Source organism: Giraffa tippelskirchi, chromosome 2 (assembly GCF_054371585.1).
Source record: "Giraffa tippelskirchi isolate mGirTip1 chromosome 2, T2T-mGirTip1v1.2.pri, whole genome shotgun sequence".
Taxonomy (NCBI): domain Eukaryota; kingdom Metazoa; phylum Chordata; class Mammalia; order Artiodactyla; family Giraffidae; genus Giraffa; species Giraffa tippelskirchi.
The window spans coordinates 52,005,357-52,021,919 of NC_137276.1; the positions used below are offsets into that span (position 1 = coordinate 52,005,357).

Genomic DNA, 16,563 nt, shown 5'->3' on the forward strand with positions numbered 1-16,563 from the left:
TTTGTTGGTCTCAGGGAGAGGCAGGTGTACGAGGACAAACGCCGGTAGATTATTACACAGCCTCTCCAGTCGCTTTAGAAAGACTCCTTTGTGCACCGATTCCAGGAGAGAGACGTTTTCCCAATCTACAGACCCTTATTTGCACCCTTCGGGCTGAGGGCCCCAGCGGCGCTGGGAGGAATCCAGGCCACAGGTAGAGGGCGGGGGGGGGAGGAGGGGGCGATGCCGTGCTGGGGCGGAGCCAAGCTGAGGCCCCGCCCACGTGTTGCCAGGCAGGATCAGCCCCCGAGGCTCCGCCGCTGAGCGGCCGCTGGAATTCCCACTGTCGTCGGGTAACACCTGATCACCGCGAGGATGTGTGTCTTTGGCCCGTAGGCCTGAGTCTAACAACTCTGGCCTCCGCACCGGGAGGACACAGAGGGTTGTCACAACTGGTGCTTTCTAAAAGTCTTGGCCTGTGTCTCCCTCCTCACATTCGATAGTTATTGCCAAAGTAACATCAAATTGGATTCTTTGCTCAGCCCAGCTGCTAGCGATGATAATGGCACCCGCGAACACTCTGACAGCACCGACACTCTGCCAGTCACTGTAGCCCTTCTCATGGATTCATTTGTGATGAGGTGACTCAAGTCATCGACGCATTTCTTTCTAGAACGTGTACATCACTTACTCCCAACTCGTCCTCTCCAGGTGAGAGCAAATTGGGGCAGGCGCACAGGAAATCAGGGTTCCAATTGTGCAGGTATGACTCCAAGGGCTGGGGGCTCGTGTGTGCTGGAGAGGGGCTGGAGAGGTCACTGGGGCGCTATTGTGGGCCTGGAACAATGCCAGGCCCCCACAATTCCCTAACTTCAACATTCTTTAATCCATTAAGTCCTCCAAAGCAAGTGCTACCTGGTCTTTCAAAGGCTTTGCTTTTCCCTCAAGCTGGGAAAACCCACCAGAGGAATGATCCATTTTTCAACTATGGGAGCCAACAACACTCATACATAATGAAGCAAGTCACACAAAAGAAAGAATTACCTCCCACTCTCCTGGGAGAGGCCACTCAGCCCGGAGACTCTCAGAGCTGCCCAAACTATGGGCCAGGTTAGGGTATATAGGGAGTAGGAGGGCTCTCACCCAAGAGTTGGAGTTTGTCACCAGAAGAAATCCCGGTCCAGGTTATTCATAAGCATTTCTTAGAAACCCCAATTCCTGCATTTCCTCTGCCTCAAGCTGTGGATTCCCTGGCCAGATGAGGGACACGGGGAAGGGAAGAGGAACAGTGTAGAATTTTGGATGCTGTCAGAGGACCCAGTGGACAAAGTGGGAAGAGACTGCATATCACCGGGTTAACATTAGGCATTGTGGCCCCAAACTAGTGAATAAGCCTGGTCTTATAGACACCTGTCTGCCCCTTGACCCTCAGGGTTCACAGATACATATCTCCTAGGGTCTCCTAGATTTGTTATAACTTCCTTCAAGGACTAGTCCTTTCCTGACTTCAACCTGACCTCTTCCTCTAAACACCTCCAAAATCTCAACCAGATTCTTACTTCTCCAGGTAGGCCTGGGCCTCTGGCTTAAAAGGACAGCAAAGGAATGGCATTCCTCTTTGTGGCCTGATATTAAGGGCCCAGGATAGTACATGCTTCATGCCTGTGACCTTTGGAGAAAGATACCTAAGTAGCTGGGTGACCTTGGGCAAAACATTAAGTTTCCCATCAGCATAGTGGTTGGATAATAGAACCAAAATCCCTGAAAAGGAGAGGTAGGGAAATCTGCATTGTAAACTCTGCACCTGGAAGCCTGCTCACTTGTTTTCTCACACACTCTACTGAGGTTCTACTGTATGATAGTAGAGATGGTAATGTCACTACTATGCTATCATCTGCCCTGCAAGTGAAATACATGAAACCCAATCACCCTGGCATCCTAGCTTGGGTGAGCAGCAGTCAGAGGTAGATTGACTTTCAGAGCAGGTGACAACCCAAAGGCCTGACTCCTGTCACTGAAGCCAGGCAGTTAGCTAACACCACATCACTGTTTGGGATGGATCCTGCTCCCAACAGGGTATCCCACTGCTTCCTGCCTAGGAGGTGAGCCCAAGCAGATCTTCACTGACATTCAATAGCCTTGTTCTGCTTCCACTGTTTCCATCTCAAGGATATTAATCTCTAGTCCACCTGTGGCTATCAGAATTCTTTTTCAACACTTCCAAGATTAATACATACACCCATCATACCCATTTTCCAAACTTACTAGAAAGAGGCACAAAACTTCGAAACTGCCCAAACTCCATATGCCTGGTTTTCTGTACCTACTTTTAATTTAGAACTATGGAAACATGAAATAGAGAATGATTGACTTATATGAGACAGTGTATGATTCATGATAGGGTTTCACAAATGGAGAGGAAGACTTTTCAGGCAGAGGGGACTGAATGAGTTTTGCAGTGAAGGCCTGAGATCCTGAGTCTGACACAGGTAGAGAGAGGAGGAAGCAGACTGGGAGGTGCAGTCAATGTCACTGCAAATACCAACGGATGTGAACTCACTTCTGGTAGACAGTGGGGAGCCACCAAAGGTTTGTAAAAGGACGTAAGTGGTTTATTCTGTTTATGTTTTACAAATTATCATTATGGTGGCTGCGTGTGAATTCATTTTTTTAAATAGTTTTTTTTTTTAGAACAGTTTTAGGTTCATAGAAAAATTGAGCATATAATACACAGAATTCCCATATACCTCTCTTCCCACCCCCAGTTTATTATTGTCTTGCATTAGCATGGTGTATTTGTTAAAATTAATGAACCAATATTGATACATTGTTAACTAAAGTCTCAAGTTTACATTAGTGTTCACTGTTTTATAGTTCCATGGGTTTTGACACATGCATAATATCATGTACACACCATTACAGTATCATATAGAATCATTTTTGCTAACCTAAAAAAATCTCGTGCCTCACTTATTACTCCTCCTCCCTCCCTGTAAATCTCTTGGCAACCACTCTATCTCAACTCATCTTGCTTTTACAGAATGTCATATAGTTGGAGTCAAGTGGTATATGGACTTTTCAAACTGGCTTCTTTCTCTTTGTAATATGTATTTAAGGTTCTTCCATGTCTTTTTGTTACTTGATAGCTCATTTCTTTTGGTAAATATATTTTTTTACATTTTTCTTCAATAAATATTTACTGAACTTTTATAGCAACTCCTATAGATTCTGTCTGTCCAAAAGAAATACAGTGCAAGTCACAAATTTACTTTTTCTAATAGCTACATTAAAAAAGGTAAAAAGGAAATGAAATTAACTTTAATAACAAATTCTACCTAACACAGTATATTTAAAATATTTTCATGTCAACATTTTATCGATACAAAAATTTAGATACTTTATATACGTTTTTTGTACTAAGCCTCCAAAACCCAAGTGTTTTATATTTCCAGCACATCTCAGATTGGACTAGCCATGTTTCCAATGTTCAGTGGACACACACAGCTGGACAGTGAAGTACTGTGCTAGGGTGCTGAGGACGGAGCAGAGAAATAGAGTGGACAAGTTCTCTGACATCACACCATTGACAGTCTAGTGTGGGAAACAGATAGTAAAGAAGTCAACAAATCATTTCGGAGAGCAGCAAGTATTAGTGAGAAAATAACACACCTCAATTATACTGGGGCTTCCCAGGTGGCACTAGTTGTAAAGAATCTGCCCACCAATGCAGGAGCGGTAAAAGACTGGTTCCATCCCTGGATTGGGAAGATCCCCTGGAGGAGGAAATGGCACCCCACTCCTGTATTCTTGCCTGGAAATCTAATGGACAGAGGAGCCTTGCAAGCTATAGTCCATGAGGTCGCAAAGAGTTGAACACGACTGAGACTGAGTACATATCATACAGAGGCTGGAAAGCAGATTTAGATTGCCAGGGTAGTCGAGAAAGCTGTTCGGGGGCTGAGACCCAAATGAGGAGGCATTTACCATCAATTATCTATTGACGCAATAATACTGTATAACAAACCACTTCAAAATTCACAGGCTTAATATAATAACTAGTTATTATTGCTCATGAGTCTATAAGTCAGCTGGGCAGTTTGTCTGGTCCTAGGTGGGCTCACATATGCAGCTGTAAGTAGCTGCAGGTCAGATGAGTGGCTATGCTAATTCTGATTGGGCTTGCCTGTTTGGGATCTGCTAGCTGTTGACTGGTATAGGATGACCTCAGCTCTTTTCCATATGTCTTCTCATCCTCTAGCAGGCTAGCCCAGGCCTGTTCTCATGGTGGAGGCAGGGATCCAAGAGAAAATGTGGAAGCATTCAAGGTTTTTGAAGGCTCAGGCTCAGAACTATTTATCACTTCTGCCACATTCTTTTGGCAGAGGCAAGTTACAAGGCCAGCCCAGATTCTGGGAGGAGCTGCAAAGTCACATTGCGAGAAGTGTATGTATAGGGAGGGATGGAAAATTCAGGCGATTTTGGCAATTCATCTCCCATATTACTTAAAGCTTTCAACACCACCAGGAAGTTATAACAGTGCTGAACTTATCGTGCTCAATAAAATATCCTCAAAATATAAAAACAAAAGTAGAATTGTAGAAAAAACTTGACAAAATTCCTCTTACCATGAGAGGTTTCAAAGTAACTTTTGCAATCATTGATAGGTCAAGTACATAAAATAATAAGTAAAGATATAGAAGACTTCAACATAATTTATGAGGTATTTAGTCCACAAATATTTTTGGCATGCTTTCTCTGTGTGAGGTATTATTGTAGGTGTGCTGGGGATATAGCAGTGAACAAAAGTCAACAATCTCTATCCTCATAGAGTTTATATTCTAGTGGAAGGAAATGAATAAACAAGTTAATATGTAAAACAAACATGACTACTATGGAGAAAGACAAGAGGGAAAGGATATGGAGTGTGGGATGGCAGGGTGAGGGGTTTAAACCAAACAGCATGGACAAGGTAGGTCCTACTGAGGAGACAGGGGAGCCAAGACCTAAGAGAGACAGAGGTGAGGGAGTGAGTCCTGTGCTTATCTCCAGGACCAGTGGAGGGAAGAGCTGTTCAAAGCCCCTGAGGCAGGAGCTGGTTTGGCAGGTTCTAGTTGTAGACAGGCAGGCTTGGGAAGTGGAGATAGGAGTACTCAAGGGCTAGATCATGCAGGGCCTTACGGGCCATGGTAAGAATTTGGATTTTAGTTTTGATGATGGAAATCACCAGGAGGCTTTTTTTGACCGGAGGGGTATCATAGAGCATTCAGGGACAGGATCCTGGGGAGAAGAGGGCTGTTTCTAGACAAGAGTCAAATAGCCAGTCCTTTAGAGATGGCTGGGTACCAATCCTCATCAGGCAGCCTGTCCCCAAAGAATTTCCCTTGCTTTGTCTTTCAATTACCTGGACAGCAGTTTATTCCCCAAAGGATGTCACCACCTCCCAAGAACATATTCCAATTATCCCAGAAAACAAGGTAATTGGGATTATAGTAGTATTCATCGTCTCAATTCTCAAAATGAAAACCTATCCAAAGCAAGAACAAAAGGTAGCTCCAGAAAGCATCCCCCTTCCCCTTGGGAAAACTCAATCAACAACTTATAGAGTCACAGTTTATGTGAAACTGTTGTTAGTTTCAAGTCACTTTCCTTTCAGGATATAATCTTACACAAAAGAAAGAAAGAAATGGGGCTATTTACTCAGCAAAGATCCATGCCCTCATAGAGAAAATAAACACACAAAATACGTGATACGTTGGATGAGGAGATAAATGCCCTAAAGAAAAATAAGGGGGAGATAGGGAACATTTGAGAATAGGTGTGTCACAATTTAAAACAGGCTGGTCAGGGGGAGATTAGTTGAAAAGGCCTATCAGCCCAGTATTCACAGAACAGAGAGAAATGTTGGGGAGGATCAGTGATAAAGGCAGGGTTGGCCCCACAGCTTGCAGGTTGTTGTGACACAACCACTGATATGTTAAGTGTACGATTTATTAAGATAATTTTATTCCACAACTTGTGAAAAGGAAAAATTTCCTCCAGCCAATGTGTGTAGTTCTCTGAATTGAATTATATAAATTGTAATACATTTTACTACACATTATCAGAAAGAGCGTGCACAGCTCTATTTAGCAACTTCAGTTTGGACAGCTCCCATGCCAGGGCTGAAACAAAGGCACAACAGTGGCAGAATAGATTCTTCTATTAGTTTTCTTTGTGGGATTTTCTCTTTTCAGCTACAGTCCATCTGAGTGGAACTCAAGGTAGTAGGGATGCTGTCTTCCACTATAGGTGGCACATAGGACAGCCTGCAGCATCAAAGGGTACACACTTAGCTCAGATCCATTTCAGTCTCTGGAATACGTATGAGATTTAATGGAAAACAAAAAGCAGACATCTAAGAGCAAAGAAAAAAACACCTACTGGGTGTGTATGTCAGCAGATTCAAATGAAGTGAAGAGAACCAACCCAGGGGATGGGGATGGGCAGGAGGATAAGCTGAGGGAACTAAGAAATCAAAAGCAATAAAATAAAAAAATAAAACAAAAAGCTGCTTGTCCTTGTGTTATCCACACTGGAGTCCAGTTCACTCTCTTTGGTATGGAACTCCAGGCCGTGGCCAAGTTAGTTTGCCTCAGTGGAACCAGGGAGGGAAAGGGTAAAGTGGTGGTACAGCCTGCACATCCAGAGTCTGACCTGCCCTCAGGAGGGGCCCTGGAGTGAGCAAGCTCTCCACTGGTCTTTAGTGTGGGTCATATGAGGGTGGAGAGCCCTAGCACGGCTCTTTTCAGTATTCGTATAGCAAACATCCACAGACTCTGCACACACATACAATTTTTTCAAATCACGTACCACATTTGTTATTCATTTGCTAAGTCATGTCCAGAAGAGCTTCTCTGGTGGCTCATATGGTAAAGAATCTGCCTGCAATGCAGGAGACCTGGGTTTCATCCCTGGGTTGGAAAGATCCCCCAAAGAAGGACATGGCAACCCACTCCAGTGTTCTTGCCAGGAGAATCCCATGGACAGAGGAGCTTGGTGGTCTACAGTCCATGGCGTGAAGGCGGGAGGAGAAGGGGATGACAGAGGATGAGATGGTTGGATGGCATCACTGCCGCAACGGACATTAGTTTGAGCAGGCTCCAGGAGTTGATGAGGGACAGGGAAGCCTGGCGTGCTGTAGTCCATGGGGGCGCAGAGTTGGACACAACTGAGCAACTGAACTGAAGTCATGTTGCGACCCCATGAACTGCAGCACGCCAGGCTTCTCTACCCTTCACTATCTCCCAGAGTTTGCTCAAAACTCAAGGTCCATTGAGTCAGTGATGTCATCCTACCACCTCATCCTCTGTCACCCCCTTCTCCTCCCGCTCTCAAACTTTCCCAGAATCAGAGACTTTTCCAATGAGTTGGCTCTTCACATCAGGTGGCCAAAGTATTGAAGTTTCAGCATCAGTCCTTCCAACAAATATTCAGGGTTGATTTCTTTTAGGATTGACTGGTTTGATCTCTTTGCTGTCCAAGGGACTCTCAAGAGTCTTCTCCAGCACCGCAGTTCAAAAGCATCAATTCTTCAGCTGGGCTTCAGCAGTATCAGATTTAAGAAGGTCTGTAAGTAATAATGTGAATCTAATGCTTAAGAAAAAGTTTGATTCCCTCATTAGTTACAATACCTTGAGCAAATGCCAACATCTCCATTACCTCACTTGTAAAATAGGGATGACAGGTATAGATATAAAAAAGACTTCCTCAAGAGACTGGTATTGTATCAATGCATAGTGGGTTCTTAATGTTCTCCCCCATCCTAACAAAAAGAAATTTAATTGTTGTCAAATGCTATGGATATACTTTAAAACAATACTTATTAACCTTTGGGGCTTCCCTGGTGGTTCAGATGGTAAAGAATCTGCCTGCAATGCAGGGGAGCCAAGTTTGATCCCTGGGTTGGGAAGACCTCCTGGAGAAGGGAATGGCTACCCACTCCAGTATTCTTGGCTGGAAAATCCCATGGACAGAGGAGCCTGGAGGGCTACAGCCCTTGCGGTAGCAGAGTCAGACATGACTGAGCAACTAACACTGTTAACCTTTAATCTGTGGACCAGTCACCTGGGGGAATCTTGTTAAAGTGCAGATTCTGCTTTTGGGGGAGTTGGGGTGGGGACAGAGATTCTTGCTTTTCCCAACAAACTTCCAGGTTCTGACTATGCTGCTGGGGGTCACTCTTTAAAGTAGCAAGAATTTAACGTTGAGTTCCATTGTTTAACATGACTACCGGACCAAAAGTTCTCAAAAGGAGTTTCATAGACTAGCTATTTCTTTAAAAATTTTACTTTTCCACTTAAGCTTCGTGCAAAGTCACTGACCCAGCTAAGTGCTAAGCGCCAGTGAGGCCAGGGTGTAATGAGCTGTGTGAGGGCATCATTTGGTCCCGGAGGGTTCACAGTACTCTTTTGCAGAAAGATCCTGCAATTGTCTCACCACCACTTTCAGCTTTTTGATCTTAGCCTTTGCCTCTGATGATAATTACCCCTTAATTAGCACCCACCACCATGTCATCTAAATAATTATAGTAAGTGCAGCTTGCACCTCTGCTGGGAGTCTTCAAACCAACTGATAAAACAAGATGCTATGCCAATTTTTTAAAAAGACAGAAGTGACCCAAATAAAAGTCACATGCTGTGGAACACACAGACCTGTTATAACTTCCATTAGAATAAAGCTATTTTAAGAGTTGGTTTTGAAACAATCAGGTATTGATGTATTTCAGAAACTGTAAATGTCAGAATGTAAATTTTGCAAGCAGTTGTGCAAAAGTAAAACAGCTCAGTCAAGCTAAAATCCACCTTAAATTTCTGTTGGGAAAGGCTACAGAAAGTCTGAGCTATTTTTTGTCTCTTTGGATTTTGCCAATATATTGCAGGAGTTTGGTAACTTCTGAGTGCACTCAAAGCAAATTACCTTTTGTGGAAGAAGAGGTGGGTTTTTCACTGAAAACAATTAGTAGTTTTCTAATTTCCCAAGTGGATCATCATTCACCCCCTCACCAAACAGCAGAGCCATTGGAGCCCAAATAATCATGCAACTCTCTTAGGAGGAAACCAATCGTGTTACTCTTTAAAACGCTGTTTTCCCACCGTAGTCTTAGAACACCATCACCACAAGACTTTACAATTTTCTGAATAGGTAATACATTGACAAAGGAAAAACTTCGAACAGCACAAAATGGTGTATCGGGAAAAATAAATTTTTTTCCTTCCCATCATCTACCTCCTTGCCTTCCCCAGAGACAAATCACTGGTTCATAAAATTTTTTATTATGAAAAATTTCAGATATACAAGCAGAGAAATTGGAATAAGCTCATGAATAACACAGCATCAGCAATGAAAAACACCCCACTGGCTTGTCTTCTTTTCCCTCCATCAGTGTTTGTAGGAGTTCTTTTCCCAGACACTTGATCATTTTATCTGTCAAAACTTTTAGTGTTTCGCCATTCCCCCCACCTTCTCTCCTTAATCTAACCACATTACCGTCATCACATCCAACAAAGTTGGATAATTCCTTAATACCATTCAATATTCTCAGGTCACTTTTAATGGCTTCGGGACAGACTGAGGGAGAAAACAACGAAGGTAAGAATCGAAGGGATGCTAGAAGCGCATTAAAAAGCCAGACCGACATCACTTCGGGGTGCGGTCATTGATCGGGTGCCCTGCTACCCGGGCCTCCCAGTTCCCGCCGTCATTAACTGCGCCGGGTCAGCACCAGCCAGTCTGGGTCAAGAGCCGCTCCGAGCCGCGAGCTCCCGGCCTTCTGGCTCTAAGGCGGCGACTCCAGCAGGCCCGACGCAGCTGCACAACCCACCGTCCCCAGACACCGGCGAGTCCCTGGAGGGGAAACGATTGACACAGCTGCCTGCACTGAGCCCCCAATCCTCCCCCGCGGCACCTGCGTCTCCCAGCGGGGCCAGGAGCTGGAACTGGCTCGCTCGCGAGCCCAGGCCAGCCAGGCCAGCCGCAACCTCTCCGCCCGCTGCCCGCTCCCGCGCAGGGCTCTCAGCACCTAGACCTTTCGGACCGGGACTACAACTCCCGTCGGGCCCCACGGCCGGACCAATGGCGGGCGCCGGAGCATGCGGGGCGCGGCGCTTGCGCGGCGGTTTGAGTAAGCAGCCGCGCGATTGGCTGCGGGGTCGGGCGGCCGCGCAGGGCCTGTGGGAAGCGGAGTGACGGAGCGAGCGGCTGTTGGAGGAAGGAGGTGGGGGCCGGGAGCGCAAATGGCGTTGAGATGGTTCAGGGCCCTGTTCAAACTCTAGCGCTGACCATTCACCGACGGAAGCGGCGGCGCAGGAGGCGACGGCGGCCCATCGGGGGCACGTAGCGGGCTCCGGTACCAGCTCCAGCGGCGGCGGCAGCCAGGGAGGCCTAGGCCCGGGCCCGGCCGGCGGCGCTCGAGGCGGGGAGGGAAGTTGCGGTGCCGCCGCTCACCCCCCCCCACCGGGTTTCCTATTTACAGAGAGCGGAGTCGCGGGTTCTGACGGTGGCGGAGCCCCTTGCCTCTCTTCGCTCACCAGCCGGCCCCGTTCTCCCGCGCGGGGCTCCGGCGCCCGCCCGTGGGCCGTTGGGAGCGGGAGAGGTGGAGGCGGCCCGAGGCTAAAGCACCGGCCAGGCGCCGAGGGTAAGTGAGGTCTCGGGCGGCTGCCTAGGCCCGGAGCTTGCCGAGGGTGGAGGAGGCAGGGGTCTGGGAGGGGGTGATGGAGGTCCTTCTATCTCACCCACCCGGTCTCTGAGGAAGTTGGGCAGAGGAACGGTCTGAAGAACTCTTTTTCCTCTTTTTCCCTTTATTCTGAGTTCTTTCTGGGCGACGGCTGATTTACTTCCCTCCCCAGGCGCAGTCAAGTGTATTGGTTTCAGGCCGAAATCTTTTGCTGTCTTTTCCTCCCCCTCTGGCCGCCACTGAGGCCTTCCACTACCCTGGGGATTCGGTGGTAGAGGCTTCCGGGGCGTCGGAAGCAACATCCCTTTCCTGGGAGGTGGGGGTGGGGAGGAGAAAAGTTGCCTGAGCTTCCAAGGGGGAGGGGGGCCGCTTCTCCCCGCCACCTCCTAGCGCACCGCCGCCCGCAGGTGAGAATTTCTGGGTGGTGAGGTTTGGCCTTTCCGGCTTTCATTCCTTCAGGGAATCCCCTAAGCCCGTGGAGATCTGAAAGTCTCTGGATTTGGTTGGGGGTTAAGTGTGAGGACTTATTTATTCCAGCGCACTTCCCCGAAAATTCGACGAGCTTTGGGCTGAGGCAAAGGCCCAACGACCAAAAAGACTTAGTTGTGAATCATTCTTTCCTTTTTGGTAAGGTAATCTTTGGAATTTGAAGCCTGAGCAAGATAGCCTGTCTTCTTAACTTAAATAACTTGAAATATAATGTCAAATACGTCTACACACTTGTTTTTTAATTTTTACATACTTTACACTCTAGTCTTACTTAGATAGTGCAATTACAATTGTCTGTCTAGTGACTTAAAAAAAAAAAGACATGGAAAACTGTATAAAGACCAGCAAAGGGGATATTATATAATGAACTCCCATGTATTCATCTTTCAGACTCAACAGTTATTAACTCTTAACCAAACTTTTCTCATCTCTACACTTTCCATTCCACACACCTTAAAGTTGGAGAATCACTGACATTATTGCATCAGTATTTCAATATATATTTGTCGAAGGCATAGGATTCTTAAAAAAAAAAAGCGTAACTTATCAGTTAAAATAATTAACTCCTTGCTATCAGGTATTCATCGGCAGACTTTCAGCTTGTCACAGTGAATGCTTTATGGTTCTAGGACCATTTTTACCGTGAGTTTTTTTTGTGTGGACCTAAAGTAGTCCAAGTCTAGGTTTTTGGTTTGGCCTTCAGTCAGCATTTTTAGGTAATTATCATGTTAGTGTATCCAAAACATTTTAGCTTTGTTGGTGTTGTAGGTCTGTAGATTAGGGCTGTATGTTCAAGGAGGAATGAAAAGAAATGACTTATTTTATGTTTCTTGTAGCTGCCAAATACACTTAGTTTTTTTAGGTTATGCTTAACAAGAAAGACAGGATTCTTTAGTGTAAATCTACAGTAAGAGGGGAAATAGATATCCCTCAGGAAAAAGTTTTTGGACATATTAAAAGGTCTTCAGACAGATCAGAAACAGTTTTTTCTTGAAGTAGATGGGTATAATGACTAAATTAAGTATTATTTTGTCCAATTAGAATTGGCTTCTAACCAAAATATGAGAGGGCAAATTCCTCTGCTGAATATATACGGATTCCCTATAAACTGGGAGGATTAAGTTAATAAAGGGAAACATTTAAACTAATAGATTAAAACATTAAAAAATGTAAGTCAAAATATCACTCTGATTGTTGTGTTGTAAATTTCAAGAGTATGAAGTTTTTTTCAAGCCCTTAGGCAATTAATTGTTCACTTTTTTTCCTGGTTGTATTTAATTTATTGATATTTAAACTTTAGAAGGTCAAAGTGTGAGTAATGGATAAGGACTGATAATGTTTAAAAAGTGCCTTAACTTGTTTGACTCTCTATTTACTGTCCTGAAATTTTTTTTTGTCCTAGTACTTAGCATGTAGATAAATCATTTTATCCTGTCTTAAATCAGAGAGGAAAATAAAGTCACATTTTTTTTCTTTCTTTTAATAATCCCTGGACCAGTCAGTGTAATATGCTGGAGTTCACTAGCTTTAGAAAATGTAGTTCAGCAAATGAGCACAGCACTATGAGGACAAGGAAGGGAGAATGAGTATGGTTTCTTGCACTAAGGGAAATGACCAAGTATGGAATATTTTTCAAGTCATAGTTGATATTGTGTTAGACCAAAACTCAGGATCTTTGAGGGTGGATTAAAAGTGGCAGGTTCTAATATGTGAGAAAATAGCACCAGTTTTCTGACTTTTCACCCCTCATATGAGTAAGTGCTCTGAAATTTCAAAGAACTATATTTAGTCAATTATTTGACATCTTTAATATCCTGAAAAAAAATTAACATTTTGTGCTTAAGATTTTATATTAAGGGTGATTAGCCTATTCAGATTATTTTTTATGGTAAAATTGATAGAATAGTAAGTAGATTCATTTGAAAATTTTTTTTAAAAAAAACGATGTTCCATTATAAGTTGGTTAGTTGTTAGGCTTTCTTGTTCTGAAAATAGCCTGTGAATATGTACTGGTAAAAAGGATTGATATGAGTATATAGGATAAAAAAAAGCCTCTCTGTACTCCCGCTTCTTATTTATTTAACTGTTTTTAAAGATTTGTATCTTGAATGTGGAAAAGCTGTATGGGAAGAATCCCTATTTTCTTATTTTTATATTCAGTATTAACACCTGTTAAGTATTTGATGATTATATATTTTCTTACTTTTTTTTCCCACAGAGAATATGAAACAGGTGTCAAAATGACATCCAGATTTGGGAAAACATACAGTAGGAAAGGAGGAAATGGAAGTTCAAAGTTTGATGAAGTCTTTTCCAACAAACGGACCACCCTTAGCACAAAGTGGGGAGAAACCACATTTATGGCTAAATTAGGACAGAAGAGGCCCAATTTCAAACCAGATATCCAAGAAGTTCCGAAGAAACCTAAGATAGAAGAAGAAAATACTGGAGATCCTTTTGGATTTGATAGTGATGATGAATCTCTACCAGTTTCTTCAAAGAATTTAGCTAAAGGTTCCTCTTATACAGAATCTAGTGAAGCTGCTCAGTTGGAAGATGTCACTTCTGTACTTGAAGCTAATAGCAAAATTAGTCATGTGATGGGTGAAGACAGTGTTGTAGCTGATAAATGCTTACGTTTGGAGGATACTTTGCTTGGGAAGGAAAAGAGCACAAACCGTGTCTTAGAAGAGGATGCAAGCAGAAGTAGCTGTGCTAAATTAATGACTTCAGGTAAGTTTGATTTTCTTTTTTTTTCTTCTTCACAATGATTTTCTTTTTTCTGAGCCAGGAGAGTTTTGTGTAATTTAGTCAAATGATTTTGACTTAGATTCTGAAATATTACAGAATATGTTAAATTTTCTTTCTGCATTTATAATTAATGGGGACCAAAGATGATTTTGTAGAAGAGATTTAAGAAATCAAAGAAACCAATTAGGAGTTGAAATTTTACTTAACTTGGGAATTTCCAGAGAGTACATTTTGGGAATGATCTTTCATTTGTCCTTACTCCAGTTCTCGTTAAGTAACATCTCTTTTTGTTGTGTTAGGATTGCACAGTATCTCACTTCTATTACTGTGGAGAATTTGGATGGTTACTGATAATGAAAATGAGATGGTCATTTACAATAAGGTTTAAGTTTAGGGGTGTTAGACTTTCTTCCAAAACTAGAAAGATTAAGGAGGTATTAAGTGGAAATGTAGAATTGAACTTGACTGCAAATCGAAATTAGTTGGGGATATGGTGCCAGTAGTAATTTGTATTAATAGATTTTCATCTACAAAACCAGTTGTATTTTTAAAATGTTAGTTTGTAAATCTGGCATCTGGTGTTTATTCCTAAAACCGTATATTTTACTTGTTTTTGTAAAGGTTTTGAGACTTACAGTAATAAATGATAAAAAAGTGCAGTTAAAAGACTGTAGAGCTTAGATTGGAGATGGCAAGGGAGATGGCTTGTGGACTTCATCAGTATAGGGCTGAGCAGTAAGGCTCACACTTTGGTCTAAAACAAACGTTAGTTCTTGACTTCTTGGGAAAATTTAGTGATAATAAAAGGTTACATAGTGCTCATCTTTTAAAAAGATGTAAAAACAAAACTTCCTGGTTTTCCTGAGAGGAGTTTGTCCTTTGGGGTCTTTCCATAAGGCACCTCAAATACTTAGCCTAGCATAGTTCCCACAAAAAAATGCTGAACATTTTTCATTCTTTCTCACCCTTGGATGAGAGGATGAGCCAGCTGTTACTGTCATTCCCTTGATCTCCTGGTTAATTCTGATTTGGCTCTTCTTTTCCTTTGCCCACATTTCTCCTGAGCTATTGTTCATAACTTAAGCTTAGGTTCAATTTTTATTAAAAATGAGCAGAAAAGCAGTTTCCCAGATCAACTGTTAAAAGTGTTTTCGAATCATAGAACCATTGAGCCAAAATTAACTTGAATTCAGCTCTCTTAGCTTCATAGATGAGATTCAAAGAGGTTAAGTAACAGTCCAGTTTGGGTAGTGGCAAAATTGGAATGAGATTCGTTTATTGATTTTTCAAAACTTTGACCACCTACTCTGTGTCTTCCACTGTGTTAGGCTCTGGAAATGCTATTTGATGTCAGTTATCTAGTGTTTCAGTCCTCAGTAGGAGGCTGATAGGCTGGAGAAAGGAAGATGAGGATGGAGAAGTGGTGAAGTAAGGTTAAGGTACACAGACACAAATTTCTCAAGCACTAGGTTTGGAAAAGAGGGGCATTACTGGCAGGCACAGAGTATCAATAGGATAAATGTTTAGGTATGGGGGAACAGGAACTTGGAAGTGAAATATTCAAAGGCAGCAATTGCTTATATAGTCTTGCTGTTGTTAAACCTACACATGTCCAGACTGCCATTTGAAGTTGTTTAGTGAGAAGTGGAAACAACTTTTTCTGTGAAAATAAGGTTTTAGCTTCCCAGTCTAATGTAGCTAAATTGTAGTTCTGGTGCTGATCCTGTGGACTGACTGGGAAGCCAAACTCTGTTATAACGGGTTTGTGAGGGGAAAGTGCATACTAAAATACAGAAAATAGATGTTCAAGAACATCTTGCTCTTCTTCTTTCTTCACAAGGCAGCCTTAAGTCGGAAGGGAATGGTGTAGCAATGTGAATATTTACTTTCTCCGCTCCCTTGACCATCCAGAGCCACAGCACCCCTGGTAGCTTGCTGTAGGATAAGAAGGGAACTTTGAGGGAGTACTTCGAATTCTGATGGTCTTACCCTATCCCTAACATGTAAAAGATGTACTTTTTATAAATTTATGTTAATAATAAGTTCAGGGAATACTTCCGAACTTTATGACCTTCCTTTTTTGCCTCTCTAAAATTTGGGCATCTCTCTGTGCCTAGATTTTTTTTTTTTTGCATTATGTCTATCAGTTTGTCATTGCTTTTACTAGTATTCAGAAAGCCTTCTGATTTTAGTTGAAGTTTAGAGATTCAGACCTAAGGTTTGGATAAAAGGGGTCTCTATAAATCTAAAGTGGTTCCAAAACTTTTTTTTGAATTAGAGATCTTTTGTGAATGATGAAATTTTGAATTTCAGATTAATGTGCTGTGTACCCATTTAGGTCTCAGAAATTCTTTGGAGGTCATTTACAAGCATTTTATTTAAGAACCTGTGAGAAATGTTATGATCATTCTGTTCGAAGTGCACAAGTTAGGTTCATTAGTATCCTTCCAGTGGGATGTTCTTACTCATTCATACCATTTTTTGCTGCAGAATTATATCACATCAGTGAAAAGGACTTAGCCAAGCTCAAGCTTATATCATTTTTCCTGGCCTTAAGTTTTAAAGTAGATCTCTTTATAGGGTAGTATGTGGTTAACTTTTAGGTACTATCAAAATTCTTTGTTTTAAATGTT

At 42.8% G+C, this 16,563-nt stretch overlaps 1 protein-coding gene and 1 long non-coding RNA gene across 9 annotated transcripts in view; both read left to right on the top strand.

Annotated features, from left to right (window-relative positions):
• The first annotated feature begins 321 nt into the window (after positions 1-321).
• On the top strand, positions 322-9,606 carry LOC145534800 (uncharacterized). The gene is made up of 3 exons (XR_014075000.1): positions 322-690; positions 7,469-7,583; positions 9,560-9,606. It is a non-coding gene; the product is annotated as an uncharacterized LOC145534800 (long non-coding RNA).
• Positions 9,607-10,201: 595 nt separating this feature from the next.
• Positions 10,202-16,563, top strand: part of WAPL (WAPL cohesin release factor) — a 73,456-nt gene continuing 67,094 nt past the window's right edge. For 2 of the 8 annotated variants that reach the window (XM_081562952.1, XM_081562971.1), the window contains exons 1-3: positions 10,202-10,363; positions 10,490-10,651; positions 13,398-13,912. In XM_081562952.1, coding sequence (XP_081419078.1) covers positions 13,420-13,912 — 493 coding nt within the window. In that variant the 5' untranslated portion in view covers positions 10,202-10,363; positions 10,490-10,651; positions 13,398-13,419. The remainder of the gene's footprint in view (positions 10,364-10,489; positions 10,652-13,397; positions 13,913-16,563) is intronic. The other 6 variants (XM_081562963.1, XM_081562979.1, XM_081562967.1 and 3 more) reach the window with 4 other exon arrangements.